Genomic DNA, 22,131 nt, shown 5'->3' with positions numbered 1-22,131 from the left:
AGCCGCTGCGGCCGAGCCGCGTCGGGCACGGGAATCCCCGGCCTGGGGGACGGAACCTCCTCCCGGGCCCCAGCGCATGGGGTCCCCAGGGCAACTGCGACCGGTCGCGTGAGGGGGGGACGCCGTGTCCCCCTCAGCGGGATGGCAGCGGGGCCGCGGGGTGGGCAGGGGCCGTAAGGTCGTGGCTGGGGAGGGAGCGGAGTGTTTTAAGAGACATCTGTCCCACTGGGGTGTTGTGCTGTGGCGGCAGATTTCGCGGGGACACCCGCTCCTGAGGGCAGTATCAGGATATGCAGGGCAGTATCTGACGATGAACCAGGCTCTGCTCCCTGGGGCCCAGCAATGGAACAGGAGGAACGGGCAGGAACTGATGCCCGGGAAGTTGTACCTGAATACGAGGAGGAACTTCTTCCCTGTGAGTGACCGAGCACTGGGACAGATTGTCCAGAAAGGCTGTGGAGTCTCCCTTGCTGGAGATATTCCAGAACCGTATGGACACAGTCCTGTGCTGTGCGCTCTGGGATGACCCTGCCTGAGCGGAGAGGTGGTACCAAAGGACCTGCTGTGGTCCCTTCCAACCTAACCCATTCTGTGGCCCTGTAACAGGCGCTTTGTTGAGATGGAGCTGCTTTTGCTCATTTCCAGAGGTAACTGGGACCTGGCACTGCTGCAGAAGAGCCGAGGGGCTTTGGGCTGCAGCCCTGACCTCGGCGCTCAGCATTTGCGGGGGCCAAACGAGCCTGCTCATGTGTTGATGTCACCACCTTCCTCTGCCTGCACCTGCTTCGGACAGAAAGATGTTTCGTAGTTTCCCTGCCAGTCTGGTGGTGCTCCTCTTGGGAGCTGGAACTTCCTTCTTTGCAAAGGGCTCTGCAGTTCCTGTTTGCCCAGAGCTGGTGTACGTGGAGCCAGGAGATGTTTGTACTGGAGGGGTGGGGAGTGGTGGCAATGAACGGTGGGCACAGGCTACTCAGTTCTGGAGCCTAAACCAGGGTCTGAATCTTTTAGGTCAAGGTGACTGTTATGTGCTCCAGGTCATACTATATTAAGAACATGTACTTCACTTGGGGTTTAATTTTGAGATTAGGACAAGGCTGCAAGGTACTGATTATGTCCCTGTTCCACAGCATCTGACAAATTTTTGTTCCATGAAACTCTTGATTCACAGCTAATGTTTCTGAAAAATGCTAAGGCCTTCTTTGCTTACTTGTCCATAAAGGGTGTATTACTTGAATCAGAGTGAATTTTAAGTCTATGAATGATTGCCTCTGAGTAGCTGTGCCTCCATTCCAGGAGACTTTATTTCACAGTGACCAGATAATGTAGATGTGATTGTAAAATTCTTGCCATATTTTAGAATGTATGGTGAAGGATTTCTGAACATAATCATCTCCCTGGTGTTACATTACTAAGAAAATAATACTTTTTTATATACTTATAATAATGCTTCCTGCTCTCTATTTAAAACCTGCTCATTCCTCTCATTTTACTGCTAGCTGTGTTTGAAAGCTCACAGATGGTATGTGATTGGAATGTGGCTCTCACCACCCTGTAATACAGAAGTTTGATTAAAGGGGTTCAACTTTTCAGATTGTAGTTCTATAGACTAATATCAGATAGGTATTCCCTGTTTGGTTGCTGTCAGAAATATGGAAAATTCAGATGTAAAAATTCCTTGTGCAATTTGGAGCATGGTTAATTTCACATGTTAAGTATAAATACAGGACATAGTTTCTCACCACATGTCAGTGTGATTTGCTAGCAAGACACAGCACCAGGGCGTAGGTATTACCACTGTTCATATAGTATGTAACTTTCAAGATCAATTAATAAAAAGTACAGAAAGGGAAAATTCCTGTACTACAAGGCAGTCCATTAGTGGGATTTGAAGTCTTGCGGGTTTAGAGTGACTCAAGGAATAGCCAGATGAGACCTGACCTAGCATGGGTTGTTATGGAAAGCCTGTGGTCTAGAACTTTAATTATTTCTGGCACTATACAGATGTCTTTGAGACAGCCCCACTCTCAGCGCTGTGCAATCAAAAGGGCTGCTGGTCCTGTTGGCACTTGTATGTGTTTCCCTCTATTACCAGGGTGTTCTCATGGATAGTTTAAGTTTTTTAGGCTCTGGCAGCAGCTAAGTAACACAATCAGTGTCTTAATAAACAGTTTGTGATTATTATGTTTGTGTAATCATTTCTTACATAATCCTCCGTTTATACATGTGTAAGTTTTAGGGGTTTTCTTAGGGAAATTAGTCAAAGTATTCGATTATGTTTGGTGTTGCAGAGGACGACACTACTTAGCAAATCTCCTTAAGCAGCTGTTAGCTATTGATTGAATATGTTTTGGCATTTAATAATTACTGGAGTTTTGATCATATTTGAAGGTAGTCATGTAGTTTCTGACTCACTCATGTCATGGGACTTCTACTGAAGTGTTCTACCCATTCTTGCAATTTGGAGTCAATTCATTATCTAATTTTTAAGTCTTACTCTGTAATTCTTGAACCAGTCATTCTCTCTGGTTTAATTCAGTAGAGGAAGCAGAGGTTTTAAACATATTGACGTTGTCTGTTTTCATTAAACTAGATGGAGAGGAGAAATTCTAGCTGCTGTCTCTGAAGAAGTGTTGTGCTTTCAGCAGCTGATCAGCCTGTGTGTGTCAGAGCTCACACTGGAGCTGTGTCCTGTCCAGCTAGCAGGCAGAAACCATGGGAAGAAGCTGCAGTTTGGATAAACATGGGGTGAAGGAATCGCAGGGAACCAGAGGTGTTGGTTATGAGCTGACTGAAGAGCTTAAGCGTTGGGAAGATGCTGAGTTGATGAGTGGAGGAGAAGGGAAAGAACACAGGTAGAATTCCATAGAAGAAAGTAGAAAAACATAATGTTATGAGTGGAGCAATTAATGAATTATAAACAGGAGGAGCCATTTAATGTTCTCAAAATTCTCATTCTGAAGATTTGATTTAGAAGCAATTTCCTCTTATATACAAATTAAGAATTTCTATAACTTGTGATGCATATCAGGGACAATTCTAAAATGTTAAAGCAAGTAGCCTGGAAATTAGAGAAGAGCTACAATACAGTTTTTTGATGTATTATAAAGACAAATGTACTTTAAAACTAGAGAAATAGTAACATTTGAAAGTGTGGCAGAGTTTTTAGGAAGTTGCTTAATATATGAGTTTGACATTGTTCAGGGCTCCATAATTTTATCACAATTATTAAGATTTTAACCCGAGAAGGATCAAGTATCAGAGAATAAGATTTTTGTATTAGCTTTTTATTGCAGCAAAGTAAAACCAATTCCCACAAAGTAAAGAAATGTACAGTCTCCTAAAATTTACAGTCCCATTATGAACCATGGCAAAATTGAGCATGTCAGTGGTGTCCAGTTTTCAGTCTGGCTTACACTAGTGTAAATATAGCTAGTGAAAAATTTTAAAATGAAGACAATATAAAAAGAGACTATGATCACTCACATTTAAGGCAGATTATACCATAGCAACTTCTGAACACCTTGCAAGTCCCAAATTCTGAATTATTTGATTCCTGATTTGATATAAAGGGTTTCTTGACTATTTGGTTTATGTTCTTTGTATTACTTACTGTCCTATCTAATTTATCTTAAAAAACTTCATTTGTCATAATCTCTTTAAATTTTGACTCTCAATTTGTTGATACTGTCCTTACATTGATGTGCCCTGAAGAGTTTGCAGTCCCTGCTCTCATCAGTAAAATAAACTAGTGCATTTTTCTATATATTTTCCTAATACAATATAAAATAATGCAAGTAAAGAATACTGTAAAACAAAGCCTAAGGCAATGTAACAGGCTCTGTTTATATAAACAACACATCACAAAACTTTATGACCAGTGTCTTCTTTCTTATCAGGGTGCTGTTACTTAAAGTACAAGTGTTAAAAGAGGATGAGACCAGGGAAGAAATGAAAAGAAATCACTCTTCCTGGTAATTTTATGCTCTACAGCAACCAACCATAAGAGTGTGAGCAACCAGCCATAAGAGTGTGAGCTAACATACCCATAAACACAGTGCATGGTATCAGAGTGTGACTTTCTAAAGCTTGTGAAGAGTGATCTTTAGATTTTTATAGTATTTTTTAAAACTAATTCAGATAACATAAATTGTAGTTGTTCTGCATCAATTTCTAAAGTTTTGTCATTGCATGACTTTTGCTAAGAATAAAACTTGGGGCTTTGGACACACTTTTTTAACTACTGCTGAACAGTCTCAATAACCACTCTTGATTCTCTTCCTGCAGCCGAGCAAAAGATGTAACAATGCCAGCGAAGCTTCCAGTGAATTTTTTCTCCACAAGATCTCCAGTCACTGATCTTTTTCGAGGGCAGTTAGACTATGCAGATCAGCTCCGTCAGGATTCAGAAATTGTGCTGTATTTCTTCTATGCGCCATGGTGTGGGCAGTCCATTGCAGCAAGAGAAGAAATAGAACACGTGGCCAGCAGATTGTCAGACCAGGTAACTCCAGAGAAGATACCAATCTTAAGCATAACCTGATAGCTTTTCAGTGTCCAAGCTGATGCTGATTCCTGTCTTCCCATGAGGAGCAGTAGGACTTGAATGCTCACATTTTAGGAAAACTCATTGCTCACCTTAATTTTAATTTAGCATACAGAGTGGTGGAATAAATGGAGACAGCCTGTGATTCCTGCTCAGTCTGTTATTTCTGCTTTTGAATGGGAAGCCTACAAGTTTCTTGTAAAGTTTTCTCAGATTTATTCACCTGCCTTCAGACAGAAATTCCACAGAATTTGCTTCCAGTTCTGGGATAGTTGGAGACATTGGTAATCTAATAAAGATTGTAACCACAGCACTGCTTTCAAATAGTTGGGTGCCTGTGAACGCTTCACAGTTACAGCTGTCATAAACTTCCACATGTTGAGCTCCACTCTGCAGAAAAAGTAATTAATGTGGGTTGTGATTAAATTAATAAATTTGAAGGATTTAGATTAAGAAACATGAAAGCTAGAAAGAATAGTGACCAAAAGGATTGCTGTTGCAAAATGAGAAAAATAATAAAATTTTAAAAATCTGTCTGTGACAGATACGGACTGCTGAGTTGAAAAGACCCTGAAAATATCAGATGAAATGGATTAGAAAAAGTACATCAAAGTACATCTTGGATAAAGTAGGTCACAGTAGTGTACTTTTTTAGCTGTGAATTTTTACCTACTTTGCAGGTGCTGTTTGTGGCTGTAAATTGCTGGTGGAACCAGGGGAAGTGCAGGAAGCAGAAGCATTTCTTTTATTTTCCTGTGATACACTTGTACCATCGGAGGTAAGATATCCTATGTACAGTCTAGGTTTCTCATTGTTGTTTTGGGAAACAGCGGTACCATATAAAGTGCTGTATTTTGAAAATGTTACATTTCTGGCTTCAGTAAAGAGGTTTTGGGTATATTCTAGGCGAGCTCATCCTGTATGCTACTCAAGTACCAGATGGGCTGTAACTGTCAGTTAAATTACATGCTGGACAATTCTTCATCCTGATGGAAATTTTGGGTTGCCTGTGTATCTCCTGGAAGTTCTGCCTCCAATGAAAAGAATTCAGAGTTGCATATTAATTTCAGATGTCTGCTTGTTCTGTGGATGGGTTATAACAACTGGTCCTAATTTATGATAGCATTAAAGAATGTACCTAAGGATTGTTGAAGTTAGTGGAATTTAAGTGCATATTTAAATTGCACTACATACTGAAGACCTTGTTCTAACTTTAAACTTTGCATTCATCTTTTTATTCCCCTGAATCTAAGATATCATTGTATGAAATTTTATATAGCCTTTTATTTTTTAGTATTTGTATGTATTATCCTTTTTTTTTTTCCCCTCTCTGTGTGGAGCAGAAGGTAAGGAAACACAGTTTCTAACACTTCATGAAAGAGTTTATCCCTTGTATTTTACTTTTTATTTTGCTAGCCTTGAACTGCAGCTCTCTTTCATTACAGTGGCTGATTTTGGTTTTTTGGGGGGAAGCTATGCATTGAGGAGGTCCTGGTCTTTGTTAGCTGAACTTGTAATAGACATGAGATACTGGCATAATTCAAACTGTAATAAAAGAGCCCTACAATCCTACTTGGATGTACATTGACTGAAACTTACTTGACCTTGAAATTACAACACAGTAGATGGATGCACTTGGTTTCATCAGTAACCTTAAACCAAGTTGTAACAAGATGAGGTGTAAATTCCTATTGATAGTTCATAAAATCCTGAAGGGCAGTGCACCCCTCATGCCTGAGATACTAAACCTCATATGTGGTGCCCTGGGCATGTGACATGTTGAGCAGTGAGTATTGCTGTGAAGAGAGAAGTTTGTAATAAACTGATGTAGGATGTAGAATGATCTAGAGGGTTCTAGGAGACCATTTTCAAGCACCTCAATACAGGTATCTCAGTGCGAGTTGGGTATTTCCTAGCTTGTCTGTATGTACAAGCTATATTAAAAATGCATCACAGTAAATTCTTCAGTGGAAATGGACTAATTCTTCATGCTCTTTGTGTTTGATTTCATTTGGGACAATGATGCTTTGTCCAATCCAATAATAGTTAGGAGGGGAACCTCTGGAATTCACAGCTTGAAAGCTCCAGCCCACTTTATGTTTTAGGACTGCCTAATGTCGTGTGAGCTGTTTTATCAGATGGCTGGGGGGGACACTGGAGCTTTGCTGAGTCTGTTCATCAGCAGTGCAACTGAATTTGTCCCTGCTTTAGTGATTGCTGCTCATAAAAGCCTGTATGAAAATATTGCACCCTCTCAGATTGCTACTGTTTGAGACACTGGAAAAACAAAGGACAATAGTGATTCTTTCAGATCTGTATTTTGAAGTCATGTGTGTTTACTTCAGAAAAAGTGTATATAGTCATATAATTTATACCTGACTTTTACCAAGTTGTTTAATGGGACTCAGAAGTGATCTCCATCCCTCCAAGCTCACCAACACTGCCCCTTCCACAAATACTCTGGTGGTTCCCTCGGGTAACACAACTCCTTCATCAGTCACACAAGCCACTGATAAAACACAGAGAGCAATTCCCTAGAGGCTGAGCATTCTGTCTATGTAACTCCTATCTGCCACCCCCAGGAGGGAGTCTCTACTGTTAATTTAAGTCTTAATGTTCTATTATTTTTTTTGGTACTAGTTTTGGACCAATTGAATACAAAGGCCCTATGAGTGCTGTTTATATTGAAAAGTTTGTTCGCCGGGTGATGACACCACTACTCTACATCTCGTCTCGATCAAAATTACTAGATTTCCTCTCAAATTATGAGGTACTTGTCTCTCTTCTCTAGCTTTACCACTGTGGTTCAGAAAGAGTTTTACTTGTGTAAGGATTAAATTTGATCTGCTCCAAAGTACTAGTTTATTTTCAGGATCCTGAAATCAGTGCCCTACAAATTTATTAGAATCATAAGAATATGAAATGACAAATTCATAATGTTGGTTCCCTGTATAGTTAATATTATGATTTAGTGATGCTTTTAATTTATATTACTTTAGTATGTAGAGACAACAGTCAAAGTTATTACCTCACCAACCTGTTACATACAAACAGGAAAGAAGGGAGAAATCTTTTCACAAAAATCTTGCAGTCTAAGTTGGGGCAGCATTCGAGAAATACATAATCATTACTTTAATTTTTAAAGGATAGTATCTTTTCTAGTAGGATGTCTTTTAAGTGAAAACAAATGTAAAACCATTTGTTCAACCAAAGTTTGAGGCAAGAGCTCTTAATCACTTTGTATGCAATAACTTGATTTTAATCTACTTGTACATGGTGTTTTATTCATTTTGTCTCCTGTGTTCAGGGGTGCCAAGATTGGTACCAATACTGGTGGAATAATAACTTTAGTTAGACAAACCATGCTTACAACAGAGACATTTAAAATCCCTTTATAACTGTTCATTCTTGTAGTGCACATGGCAGAAGTACCGTAATCTTACTAAAGCCCAAGCTGTTAGAGCAGTGTGGGAAACTTGACAGACAGATAAGTGCTGTGGGCACTACATGGGAGGGATCCTCCAGTGTCTGGGGCTGGAGCAGATGCTGTGTGAGTGGTGCACGTTGCAGTGCTGGGTTCTGCTGCAGGATGGAGCACGGCCTGTGCTGTTCAGTGGCAGCTGCCACAGCGTAGGGGACACACACTGGGAGTTCCCTTGGGCAGGTGCTGTGCTGTTCATGCCAGGAATTACTACTGGGTTTGGTTTTCCTGTGTTTTAAGCAGGGACTGTGAGTTGGGAGTAGTGAGTTATGGCATGTCTCTGGTGCTGAATAAACAGAACACAAGCAATTCTCTTGTCCTTCCATTGCTTCAGTTTCGCTGTTCTAAAATTCTAAAACATTTCTTTGCCTCTTACAGAGATTTGAAGAAAGTTATGCTTGGTTTTTGGTTTGTGTTATGTTATTTCATGGTAGACCGCAGAAAGTAACTAATGAGCATATTGTCATTAAGCTTAAATTTGCTTTACAGTAAGAGGTGCACTTCCACCACAAGAAGACTAAGATAGAAAACAAATTTAGGGGGCAGCAGAAAGTATTTTTAAATACTGCTTTGAAGTTGAAGAGATACTTTTTGTTTCTGCATTCAAGCTTTCCTCCTTCCTGTGCTTGAAATTCTGTGGCTCCAAGTGCTGAGTTACTGTTTATATTCAGCATTTGTTGGTTCTTTTTATTCTGAAATGGCCCAAGAACAGAGGCTGTTCTGCTGTGTTGCCCCACAGTCATTCGTGCCTGAGGTTCTGTGCCAGAGCAGGGCTCCTGGTGCTCAGTGTCTTTCTTGTCTCTGTAAAGTTACAAGATGAAAGAAACAAAATTGTTTATGAAGATGGATGCAGAGAAAACCATAGACACAATGGAAAAGTTTGTTTTTAACTAGAAATAAATAGGTTGTTTAATCACTTCAGTTAGAAATGTGAATGTTTTACAATGCTTTCTATGTGAGCTGAGAAATCGATGCCTTTTGTAGGAGAAGATATAATCTAGGGGTTAGACCTGTGTTTAAGAAGTGAGAAAGTTTGGGAAATAGACTAAATTGTGGGAAGTTGGGACCTGTATGGCACAAACTAGTTGCTATTCTGAGACCCTTGGCTAGTGTCTTCCATTGACTTTTGATCTTCTCTGTGTTAGAAGTACTAATTTTTAGCAGAAGGGAAAGGACAAAAGACTGTCATGGATTGCTATTGGGCACTTTGGCCACTGTGTGCTGGTGGATCATGTTTTTGTGGTTTCACTGAAAAGCTAATTAATTTCAAGCTGAAAATAATTCGAAAGATTTGTCATCATCATTGTCTAATTTTCAGACCTGTGTTCTGATAGCAAATAAGTTCTGCAAACGAGAAGAAATACTGATGAACAGAATCCAGTTAAGTGTAAGAACAGTGGTGTTGGCCTTTTGTTCGTTCCTCGACCTAATCACGACTGTCCTGACATGCCGTGTTGCTGTCACTAGAGGGCGCTCAATCCCCATGGAAAAAAAGTCTGGCTGAGGCTCCAAAGTTGAGCTCCTGTATTCTCTGATTCTATTTAAGGTTGGTTTCTTTGGGCTTGTGGAATGATATTAGTGTAAAACTAGATAAGCATTGATTTATGAGAACAAGGAAAACGTGCCATTTGGAGAGCAGTTATAATTTTGGAATGTTAAGGAAGATCTAAGTTAAACAAGCACAGTGATACAGACTGGATATAGACATCCTCCTAAACTGTTTGCTGGCAGGTATTACTGAGTTTTGGAGGGGCTTACATGAAAGAAGGTGGGAGTTGTTGCTGTCCAGCTCTTCTTGGCCTACTTGTTTTCCAGACTGAGAACCTCTTGCTCATGTTGAGATACCTCTTCTGTGAGACTTGAACCTCACTTGTACAAAGCAGGAATTTTTAGTTGCAATACCTGGAAGCATTCAGTCTTGTTAGAAACTTCATTCTTACAGACAGGAAAACTTTCTTGGTACTTGAGAAGAAATACAGTCTTTTAGTCCCATTCCTCATATGTATAATTTCACCCTGTAACAGGGCAAAAACTTTAACTGGTGTGGGATGCTGATTAAAAGGTCATTAATTAACCAGATTACTTACTAAGCATAGAGCATTAGTAAATACTAGTATATATAGTATATATCAGTATATAGTAGCATATATTCTTCAAATACAGCTTTTTTTAATTGAAAAAAACACTTTACAGAAATTTTCTTTGGGAAACATTATTCACAATATAGAGATCTTAAGCTTCTGTTAGTGTAAAGCAGAACTGGCAGTCTGAATCAGAATGTTAACTTTTAAATAACATTATAAATACTCCTGCATCTGACTTCTGGCTTCTTGCCACATCTTACTGTCACTTTTGACTCTCCTTTCATTCTCTGTTCGGTGTCCTAAATTCACTTGGTACAGGATTAGTATTCAAAAATGGTCCTAGGAAATGGGAAGCTGAAATTTTATCTGTGTCTTTATTTTGGTTCAGTTGAATTGCTTGTAACTCAATTTTATTATTGATTATTTTCTTGGGGTACCTCATGAAGAGCCTTGTGCGAGGTGTTTTATGCTTAGCATTCATCCATGAAATAGAATTCTTGCCTAACAAGAGACTTCATGAGCTGGAATGGGCAATGTTGTTATTGGTGAACATCTTCAGGTTGCTAATTCATACTGAATTAAATCAGTGTGTTAGGCTGATACGAATAACTGAATTAATAATAACAGGTAAAATGTATGTTCCAAAAAGAAATAAAAAATTTACATGTAGAACTAAAAAAAAAAAAAAAAAAAAAAAAAAGCAGCTTCTGTGTACCAGATGAAAATCCTTGTGAGGATGTATTTGCCACACAAATGGGTGCCAGGTGAGTCTGGAATCTTCTGTTCCACAACAGTCCATGGAGTGCTCTTGCTTTGTGTGTTAAATGCCTTCTGTATGCACTGGTGGAGCTGAGAAATAACACCAAATAACAAAATACCATAACTTATTTTGTCCTGAAAGTTTATTAAGCCCATTTGAGTGATGAGTCAAAAACGTAATTATTAGTAATTTTTAATTGATTATATTTTGAAAATTTTAAAGTCGAAGCTTAACTGAAATACTGGTACAAGAAAAATCTAGAGTGTGTACCTCTTTTCCAAACCAGCTTCTCCCACATTCTCTCCTGAATTTAATAGGAAGTCATTCACCTGGAAGAATCAGTAGATCTGTTCTAGGATGAGTCTTTTAAATTTGGAATTGTCTACCTGGCAATTTGAAGAGCTTTATGGATATGCAGATGGGATATGGAGTTCTCAAGATTTTTGTGTAGTTGGTCTCTCACTGACTCTTGCAGGATATACTGAAAGGATTTACAGTGACTGTAGCTTAAAGATGGGATAATCACTTACCTTAGCAGTTCAAGTATTCACACACAAAATGTGTGAATTCATAGGTAAATACTAATTATGTGCAACATAGTTAAAGTGTTACTGCTTACATCCTTTATACTCTGATAAATTACATCTGATATTTCAGTTCTAAAAGAAATCTTTATGCTGCTGATGGTTCTTATCAGGGTGCTGGAACTGGTTCAAAATATAGTTGCAAAGCCAATATTAATTGTTTTTGGTGAAGTTCAACATGGGAAGCACACCATTAGAAATGTAGCATCCATAAAGCCCTTGTCTCTTACACAAGCTTTTGAATGACAGCTTCATTCTTTGAATGAGAACTGATTTCGATTCAGTCTTTTAATATTAAAATTTTTGTTGCAGCATAAAGTGACTGCTCTTCAGTAAACATTGTTGTCTTTTAAGAGTCTGTTGTGCTTACTGTAGTTCCAGGTATTTATACTTGAAAACAGCTTAATTAACTCTAATTCTTATTTTTTCAGCCTGGAGTTGTGGGATTTTTTGAGTTCAATGCTTCACCTCAACCGCCTGGTTATTTAACATTCTTCACATCAGCATTACATTCATTAAAGAAAGGTAAAAGCTTCATTTTCATAATTTAAGGTGTCTGTGAATGAGTTATGTCTAAGTGCTTCACTTGTTTTTTGCAATATTTTGTAACTGAGGAATTAATCCCTTCTGAGTGTTTCTTGGTGTTGATCTAACTGTGCTGTGCGCCTGTCTCATTATAGTTAAGGATTGCTTACATAAAAAGTTTACGATATGATGCACCAGGATCGAGTTCCCTCAAAGCCCCACATATGTAGCTGCAGCCCATCCAGGATCAGACTCAGACTTGTTTAATGTGAATTCAGGAGTCTTTGTGCAGTGTCAGAGGCATTGGGATGGACTGGGCTGTGTCAGCCCTTGGTAACTGAATTCAGTGATGCTGTCTTGGGTGGGGTTACAGAGCTGCCGCGAGGCAGCCTGAGAAGGCTTTTCTCCCCCTCTTCTTTTGCACTGATAATCTAAAATACAAACCCTCTTGTTTGTGTTTAAACCTGCAAATTTTGTGATGATTAATACCTCCTTTTTGGGTCATGAATTTAGGATAAACCTTTATTAAAGTTAAAAATGAACATGTTTTATGAATATTTCTTCCTGTCAGCAAATGAAGGAGATTCATACTTACTTTTTCTTATTCCTACTTACTCATTCTTATTTTTTAGTGTGCCACTGGTGTGATAAAGAGCCTGTTCTATATTTTATTCTGTAATTTTCACATTTGTATGTTGTATTAGTTCTTTGCAACATAAAGATAAGCAGTCTGTCTTTATGTGTACATATTTATAAATGTAGAATATATATTTATAAATAATACATATTTACTGTAAATGTACATCCCTTAAACAATGTTCATGCCTTTCCCTTACATGTATCATCTTGGCTTTTAAGGTGCCATAAACAACAGCAAGGTACATCTGTGCTACCAGATTCTGTATTTCCTTAGCAAATGGAGAATTTGGACAATTGAGGTTACATAGACAGGACTCTGTACCTGGAGTGCAGAAGGGGAACACGTTCGTGCTTCTTGCCATCTTTCTTCTGCCTGAATCATTACTATTGGTAGTCCCTCTTCACAGAATTCTATGCCTTTACACAGCACTGTTGTGTATTGTGGTGTTTGAGGGTGGTGTCCCAGAGGAGTTTAGAGTGTGTGATTGTGTTCAAAGATTGCAAATGTGCCCTTTCAGATTACCTTGGGACGATCCGCTTTGGAGTGGTCACGGATAAACGTGTGGCAGAGGAGATCTCCCTGGTGGACTCTGGCAGTGTGTATTTGCACAGACATGCCAACACATCTCTTGTGAGTATTGCTCTGTTCTGTAGGGACTCTGATTTGGTACTGGGATGATCAGGGATCACAATTAGAAAACTACTTGAGGATATGGACAAAGATTTTGTGGGGAGATAGTAGGAACAGTGAAAACTTCCATTTTGACTTAAAGGTATAACATGCCACTGATTTAAAAAAAATCACACAAATTAAATTAATTGAATTTATAATAACTCTTAATCCATGTGCCCTGCTTTTTGAAAAGTTAAGGCTGAAAATACTAACTTTCAGATTTTTCTATTTGGTATAGAGACACTACCTGCCCACACTGGCACCATGAGTGTAAACTCTGTGAAGATAGGTATTGTGATGTGTATTTTAATCAATTGAGACTAGGGAAAACAGGGATATTCTGGCTGAAATAACATAAAATACATAAAAATTACTTTTTTAATGCTAATTATTTAAGATAAATGTACCTTAATATATTAAAATTGATCCTAGAATCTGTGAGCAGCCTTTTATTATATATTTCTTTTCTTTGTATTCAGGAATGAAAAGTACCAGTTTTAAATGCAGCCTTGATGTTTGAGTCTTAAAAGGCTAATTTAAAATGAGTTAATATAGTGACTGAATAGTGGGGAAAATGTTCTAATATTCCATAAATTAAACTATATGATGATACCAGCTTAGAGCTCTTTCACTTACAAAGAAAATTTGTGCTTTTGAGAAAAGTCAAGATTATAAAGATGTAGTAAAATAAAGAGGAGCTACCCTGGTAGAATCCTTTTTGCTTGTTGATGTTACTGTAGTCTGATTAGCATTTGGAAAGCTTTCCCAAAGGGAAAGGGTGTATGAAATGCTGAAGTTTGCTGACACCTATTACATTTAGAGAGTTCTAGTCACTACAGTAACAAAGCATGCCATACTGAAGAACTGCATTAGTTACTAAATCAAGTGAGGACAAAACTATTTTTCCCCCTCCAAGATCTATCCAAAAGACATCATGAACTTCACTGCTGAGAACATTTGCAAGTGGGCTCTGGAAAATCGGGAGATGCTCATACGCTGGCTGAGACCACACGGTGGGAAAAGCCTTCTTCTAAACAATGAGCTGAAGAAAGGACCAGCACTTCTTATATTTATACCTTATAATCCCTTAGCAGAAATTCATCCTCTTTTAGATGACGTAAGTGAAATAATTTTTTTTACTTCAAAAATACTAAAACTTGAGAGCTATATTCAGGGGTCTGAGCTTAATTGTGACAGATACCTCATTTTATCTCACTGTTCCAAGTATCTGGTTTTGTTTAAAACCACTTTCCATAACTTACCATAACTCCCTTACACATTGTATTGCATTGCACACAACATGCCTTTGTCTCACTCAACAGCTGCTTAGAACAAGCATCTAACTCTTCCTTAACCTCCTCCTTTTTGTGGTGAGTGTAGCGTAGGAGATGCAGATCTTTGCTAACTGGAACTGAAGGCTTGTGTATTTTGTCCACCCCATTCTATTTCTCCTTTCCTGTCTTTCCAGAGGTGCTTGTGCAAGGAAGAATGGATCTTTTATAAAACCAGTGTTATTTGAAACACAGTCCAATTGAACTACTCAGAGCCAATATGATTGTTATATTCTGTGTATTCCTTAGTCACCTTCCAATTTTCTTTTCCTCTCAGCTCTCCAGGACAAGAGTTTCTGAAGCTGTGCAGAAATGAGATAGGGAAACTAACTTGGCTGAAAACTAGTTTTTTGTCCCTGGGCTATTTTTCAGCTGGAATCCATCATCACATTTGGTATAACACAAAGCTGCACATCCCAGTGTGATCACATAGCACTGAGCAGTGTGGAACAGACAAGCATCCATGAAAGACCAAAAGTAGGGCTGAGCTTGTGACAGTGCTGACTTACTTACATTGGCATCTGTGTCCTGGAATATGTAGTTTCCAAAAGGAGGCATAGTTAATATTGCAGTGTCGGAAACAATAAGGAAAAAATGAAAGTCACTTCTTATACACTATTCAGCCAAATTAAAAAGACACAATAAAAGGTACACTAGACTGCTATGAAATAGGGTTGGGGAAATCTATGCCTAGAAAAGAACTGCCATCACTCTTGTAGTAACTTGTCTTCTGTTTGGCAGGCTTTATTCAGTGGTGCTTGTCACAAATGAAACATTCTAGTAACAGGTACCACTTACTTCTATCAAATCAGTGCAGCATAAGGTTGATGTTCCATTTCAGATTTCATTCTACTAAATAACAGTGTTTATTAAAATGTGAAATGAGATACAGAATATTCCAGTTGTCCTTGTATAGCTTCACTTTGACAGAGAGATATTATGCAACTTGTTTGCCCTGGGAAGAGCTGTTTACTGCAGCCATCCTGTGGGTTTCATCAAGAAATGAAACCACTTGACTGTAACGCAGCTGCCGAGAACAAGGCTCTCAAGTTGAATGTTGAAAGATCTCACAGCAGTTTTTTTTTCTGATAACAGCTCACTGAAATGAGATTTCTTACTGCATATCTGGTTTTCTGTTCATAATCTCTTCCCAGCTTTCTCTAGGTAGTCCAAGTCTCCAGGCTAGGTTATAGTGTGAGGGGCCAAGTTTTTTCAAGTATTCAGTTTTAAGCATTTTCAGGATGAAAACTTCTAACAGTTTTAAAAGACTGTAACAAAGTGTTGCTGTAGATCACATGTTAATACTGATGGTCCTGTGACACAACAATGCTCCTGGATGTGACATTTCAACATCCCTTTGATAATTTTAACGGTTTCTGTCAAAGTGTTCTCCTGTAAGCAGTGTGTATATGTTCTGTATTTTGTTTAGTGTGTTAATAAGGATGATAGGAAACTTCCTCTTTTATTTTTCTTGCGTATTCTGTTGTCTCCCAGAAAGGGTGTATAAGTCCATACATGTGCCTTTTTCTCTGCTTGTTTACCCTTGGTTATGAAAAGGAAACTGGTGATGTAGCATAGGAATGTTTGCATGGAGGGACAGGTTGTTTTTTTTCCCTGTTTTCTTTTTTCTCCCAGTAAGTTACGATGTGCAGAGTACATTTAGGGTATTACAGCTATATGCCCATGGCTAGGAGAATACAGAGTGCTTCAACACTCTTAGTGATTTTACAAAATCTGTGCACCACCTATGCCAGAAGAAATCTCTATTCCATTCTCATATGGGAATGCTTTCATTTATTTTCTCCTCCTATTAGAAAAAGACAGAAATTCAAGAACCTCTACTCAGTAATGCCGCATGTAGCGGGGTGTAGCCATAAAATGCAGTGTTATTGCACTGTAGTTAATATGTTGAATAGAGGACCTTGCAATCAGTGTGGTGAACTGAATAATATTTTAAAGTGACATTGTTCTATATAGTCAATGTTTATATGGTGGAATGTCTGAAAATTTAACTTTGTTGTTGCGTCAGAGCCCCCTGTAATTTTTTGAAAGAACAAAGATTAAAGATTAGTCAGCTTCATGTTTCTGAAATTCCATCTCTAATTACATATCATGTTGTTAAACCTGCAACAGATAACTGCATTTGGGTGAACTATGTACAGTTAATCTTGATTTTTTTCTCTTTCTTTTGTTCCCCCCATAGATTACCAAAGTGGCCTTGGAATACCACAAGTGTAATAAAAGCCAGGCAGCTGAGCCAGATCTTCAGCATGTAGGAGACTCTGATTCACCAGCTTTTGATTCCTCTGTAACAGATGCACATCTGAAGTTCTCCGAAACATTTCCCATAGCCAAGTACCCGTGCTGTAACACAGTGGTGCTTCCACAGTGGCACTCGATCTCCAGAACTCACAATGTCTGTGAGCTCTGTGTTAACCAGACTCTTGGTGTCAAACCAAATAAAGTCCATGTGCCACACTGTAACTTTTTAGAGATAGAAGCAGCTTTGGACTCTTTCTACCTCCAGGAACATACCTTTTTTCAAGTAATATCAAATACCATAGAATGCAGCAATTTCTTAAGTTTCTATAGTCCCTTTAGCTATTACACTGCATGTTGCAGGACAGTAAACAGGCATTTTTTAAGTTTCATTAGTTCTGAGAAGACCATCTTTCAGACCCCCAAAGTAGCATTTTCTTCCCATGGGAAGAAAGATAACACTCAATTTTCTATTCCTCACATTGAGGATAGGAATTGTTTTATTCCTGACCTTAATATCAGTAGCATGAACATTACTGGTCTGAGCTGCAGGACCAACAAAACCTTGAATCTCTATCTACTGGACTCAAATCTTTTTTGGATATATGCAGAGAGACTAGGAGCATCAAGATCTACTCATCTTAAGGAATTTGCTGCCATTGTTGACCTGAAAGAGGAAGTGCACTATGTCCTGGACCAGAATCAGTCACTTGTTGGACCTACCTTGGGTACAGTATTCATTGTACAAATGCTTGCATTCAGAAAATTGTGTTTTTAAGCAGGAATTGAAAACTTAGTACCATTTTGAAAAGTGAGACTACTTTGTGAAGTTAACATTGTGAATTGTAATTTATTCTATTTAGTAGTTAAGTAAACATTTATGAATGATTTTATTGGCAACAACAGGTGGTGCTGGTGTTTGCTCAGCTGTTTTGTGTACTAAAATATCACAGAATTTTGGGACATACTGACCACTTAGCAGCAGAGACTTCCCCATCCTCTTGTCCTCTGAAACCAATTTAAATTGCTTAAAATTTATTTTGAAAAGTGTGTCTGTTTTCAAGGTAAGAAGGGAGAGCTCTGAAGTGGTTGTGACCAAATCTGCCAAATGTTATTTCCTGTCTGAATTGGAGGAGAAAAACAAACAAACAAAAAGCCCAAAAAAAATCCCCCAATAAACCAGACCCGACAAAACAACCCAAGGATTGCAGTTCTGATTTATCTGCAAGTTTGTGAATAAGACAAAATATTCCTAACCATGTGCATTTGCCTGTCATGCTGATGTGCAAAACTGAATCTACCTTCAGAAAATACTGGGTTTCTTAATGTTAGCTATGTAAGTAAATATGGAAGAAAATTCAGCTATGAAAATAAATTGCTCAAGAACATACATCACTGTAATTCTTATTGCACCAATTACATTTCCTTTTTCCATAAATCTAAATACAAAAATATTCACAACATACAATAAATAGCCATGTTCTTATTAAGGATCACACACAGCCCTGTATCCTGTCTCTATCCCAACCCCCAGGAAAAGACTCTGGAAAAACAAACAGAAACCTCAATGGCTATAAAAGGATACTTAGGAAATATTAAGATCAGAATGATCTTAATGATGACATATGAATTTCCTTCCCCTTTGTGCTCCCAGTACGTTCTGTCTCAAACATGTTTTAGGTCACAGGATTTCCTGAGCATGATGAGGGTTTCTCTGCAGAGTAGGATTCAGTACGTTTCTGTTCCATCATTTGAACATCCAGAAAACTTTTGCTTCTACATGTTTTATCAAGGAGTCTCTGGTTTATGATTGGATTTTGTGTTTTGTATTTTAGTTTTGTTTTAATTCCTTAAGATCTTAATATTTGATAATATCAAAACAGATTGTTGCTTAATACCCTTGTCAGATCTCATTCTTTAGAAATGGTTTCTAGAAATTCAAGAATATGTCTTTTAATTAACCCCTTCCTTTAAGTTATTATTTAACCATGCAGAGATATTCCAAATCTGGAGCTCTGAAAAGAAAAAAAGCCTCTTTTGGCCTGGTATGAGAATGAAATGAAAGCTGAATAGTAAATAAGGAACTAAATGTACTGCTGTTTGCATTTCAGATAAACTTGATGATACGGTATTTTGTATGCCTGTACAGAAGTGCCAGTTTTACTTAGGCATAGCTTTTGTCTGGAAATACAAGCACAGAGTTGTTTCTATTTGATCAAACAATTATTGTTTTTCATATTTTTCCTTTTTTCTTGATTATTAAATACTTATATTTTTTAATGCACAGAATAATACTTCTTTATCCAAGTTGAAAAGCAGGATATTGCAGGTACCTTGTAGTAATTTAGAGAACATAGTTCAGGCTCAGAGTATTGTAGCTGAAGGTAGTTGAGGGCTTTAGAGCTTATTTTAAATTATTACCAGTGGACAGCTACTTGTTAAATATCTTAAGATTAAGGGGAATGTGGAACAAAGAGGAAGGTGGTCATCAGTAGACAAAAGGGGATTTGTCATATTGGCATGAGAATAGCAGATATTTAAAGGTCAGAATAAAAGAATTGCAGGGAAAGTAATTAAGAATGGAAGAAAAAATACAAATAAATGTGGAACTAAGTGGAACCTTTCAATATAATATAGAAGTTAAAAAATGGAGAGGTTACTGTTTATGACTTAGCAGGTGCGTGGTTAGGAGAAGAGAATTATTATGGCACATTGACACAGGATTAAAATCTGGTGTGACAAGTGACAAGCAAAATAAAAAAGAAACAGTGAAGCTTTATCCTGTTTTCACATCAGTTGTGGTTATTCAATAATTGATACCAAACTGTCAGAAATTAATGGCATGAAACCGGATTTTAGTCTATATTTTCTCTAAGTTCCTCTGAATTCTAAAGCAAAAAGTGCCAAAATCACCTCTGCAAAACCGAAATAACTTTGTTGTGTATCAATTTCATTCCAGAGAACTTCATAAAAAATTTCAGTATTCTCTACAGTCCCTTGAAAAGGCATCTGGTTGATGACCCTTCAGTCCATTTTGATGAAGAGCATGTGGTCACTGAAGTTACTACAAACACCTTTCATGAGACCGTGTTCCTGAGTGCCAAGGTAACATCGCGTCACTCGACAGCGCGTGCCTTCCTCGCAGATAATGGCACACATTTAGGGAGAGCGTGTTTAATATTGATATGCTTTTCTTACTTGTAAAATAAAATACAGTGTTTTGTCAGAATTCAGAACCTTTCCAATTACATGCCATGAAAACTGATGTCATCCTGAGTACAGTTAAATTGCCTTGATTTTGTCAAATACACGATAGAGAGGAATATCCATTGTCATTCCAAGTCTGCAGTGAATGTCTGTATCTCCAGTTGGTTTCCAGCAGCCCCAACCCCTGCTTTGCCAGTTAGAGGCAAAAAGCAGAAGTCTGGACATAATTTTTACCCCCCATATGAAGTGTATACAGTTAATGGTAGATATATAGGAATTTAAGATTGCAAAAGAGTCTTGGGAAGTGTAATAAAGTTTGGTGTATTTTCACTTAAAAAGAATGATCCCAAACTAAATAATCTTTTCATTTTGACTTTTTGAAAAGAGAATTCCCCAAGAATTTTTGTGGGTTAACTCAGTAGTCAGAGAGCAGCATTGAATAACTTATAATAAAGTTCATTAATATTAGGAAAAAATTTTCTTTCACATTTCAAGAGTTCCCATGCTAGATGGTGTGAAAACTAGTCCTCCTTTCTTCAGATTGCCTCCAGTGGATAATCAAGCTCTTCTCCATTTCATTTTCCAGAATGTCTTGCTGCTGTATTATGCACAGTGGTGTGGATTCTGTGCTTCTCTTAATCACATCTTCATTCAACTTGCTCGGCTTTTGCCTCCTGACAGTTTCACTGTGGCAAGGTAAAAAGATTCTAATTTCATCTTCCCAGAATAATGTAAGATCATTGAGGTCATCATCCTAGAAAATATTTGTTTTCTCTCTACAGCTGTGCAATATAGATGTGAATGTCATCTGCATTACTTTTCTTTGAATGCATTGTTTTGTTTTCCTTTGTATATATTTGGTGGTTTTCAATCTCACTGCAGTAGTTACCCACTTCCATTAAATTAGTTTTTAAACAGTACCATTAACCTTGAAACTTCCTAATTTCAGGAAGGGAATCCATAACTTTGTAACTATTTGTAGCAAATAGTAATGTGCTATTTTTATCTGTATATAATTTGTTAGCAACACCATTTTCATCACAAATCTAAAAAGGCAGCCTACCTCCAATGATAAAGAAAATTAACTCTATCCAAGCAAAAACTAATTTACATAAATATCTATATATCTATATATACATGTGTGTAATGTATATTTTTAATATATATGTGTTAAAATATATTTTCCATGTAAAAAAATATATTGTTTTCTTTGGTGTTTTCAGGGTTATTAATGTTTCAGTGAATTGAAACATTCCTAATAATTTATGTGATAATAATGCATAAATACTTAAAATATCTGCTCTTTAATTTGATTCTGACTGAACTTACTCCAGGAGTCAGCATGAGATGACTCATGAAAAAAAATAATTCAATTAAAAATCTGTATTTTCATCCTCTGCTTGTAATTGTGGCTTTATTGTCACAGATGTGATGCTGTTCCCAAGGCTACACCCATTCTCTTGCTAGACTTCAAAGTTCTGTCTTTTGCTCCATTATTTTCACAGCAGTATTACTGATATGATTGTCTGTTTTGTTCAATAATAATTTGTAATTAATAAGAATTTGATTTGTGAAAAGAAGCCCTAAAATGCAGAATAAAACAATAACAAACAGTTGAACCAAGTGTTCCTTTCTACTCATAGCTTTAGGGAAAAAATGTTCCTTTAAGAATGTGCTTCTTCTTGGAAGAAGCAAAATAATTTACTCCAAAAACTACTCAAGGGGACAATATTAAGAGATGTACTCGAAGAACAAATTAATGACTAAAAATGACTTGTCTCATGTTTAGCATGTCTATCTCAGAAGGAAGGTGTGTACACAATGTGTGTACTGTGTACACAGTGAGCAACTGGGGTTTAATTGCTGGCTGAGAGCAGCTGCAGTATTGAATGTATTTTTCTAGAGAAAAACCACACAGATGCTTGTTAAACTGAGAGTCATCATCTTGAATATTGGTAATTAATTCTGCTGACTCATACGCACAATGTATTTCTGGCAGAGCACATTTAGACTTACTTTCACAGATACTTAATTCCCTCGCCCCA

The 22,131-nt window shown here is 37.7% G+C and overlaps 1 protein-coding gene across 3 annotated transcripts in view; it reads left to right on the top strand.

Moving 5' to 3' along the window:
* The first annotated feature begins 684 nt into the window (after window positions 1-684).
* Window positions 685-22,131, top strand: part of TXNDC11 (thioredoxin domain containing 11) — a 25,283-nt gene continuing 3,836 nt past the window's right edge. The window contains exons 1-10 of one of the 3 annotated variants that reach the window (XM_015642907.3): window positions 685-898; window positions 4,285-4,501; window positions 5,224-5,321; window positions 7,184-7,313; window positions 11,884-11,977; window positions 13,135-13,247; window positions 14,206-14,406; window positions 16,824-17,607; window positions 19,839-19,984; window positions 20,673-20,782. In XM_015642907.3, the coding sequence (XP_015498393.1) occupies window positions 798-898; window positions 4,285-4,501; window positions 5,224-5,321; window positions 7,184-7,313; window positions 11,884-11,977; window positions 13,135-13,247; window positions 14,206-14,406; window positions 16,824-17,607; window positions 19,839-19,984; window positions 20,673-20,782 (1,994 nt within the window). In that variant the 5' untranslated portion in view covers window positions 685-797. Of the gene's footprint in view, window positions 899-2,604; window positions 2,853-4,197; window positions 4,502-5,223; window positions 5,322-7,183; window positions 7,314-11,883; window positions 11,978-13,134; window positions 13,248-14,205; window positions 14,407-16,823; window positions 17,608-19,838; window positions 19,985-20,672; window positions 20,783-22,131 lie in introns of those variants that run through there. The other 2 variants (XM_015642906.3, XM_015642908.2) reach the window with 2 other exon arrangements.

This window comes from Parus major, chromosome 14 (genome assembly GCF_001522545.3).
Source record: "Parus major isolate Abel chromosome 14, Parus_major1.1, whole genome shotgun sequence".
Taxonomy (NCBI): domain Eukaryota; kingdom Metazoa; phylum Chordata; class Aves; order Passeriformes; family Paridae; genus Parus; species Parus major.
The sequence above is the reverse complement of the archived record's forward strand: the minus strand, read 5'-3'. Positions and strand labels throughout refer to the sequence as shown.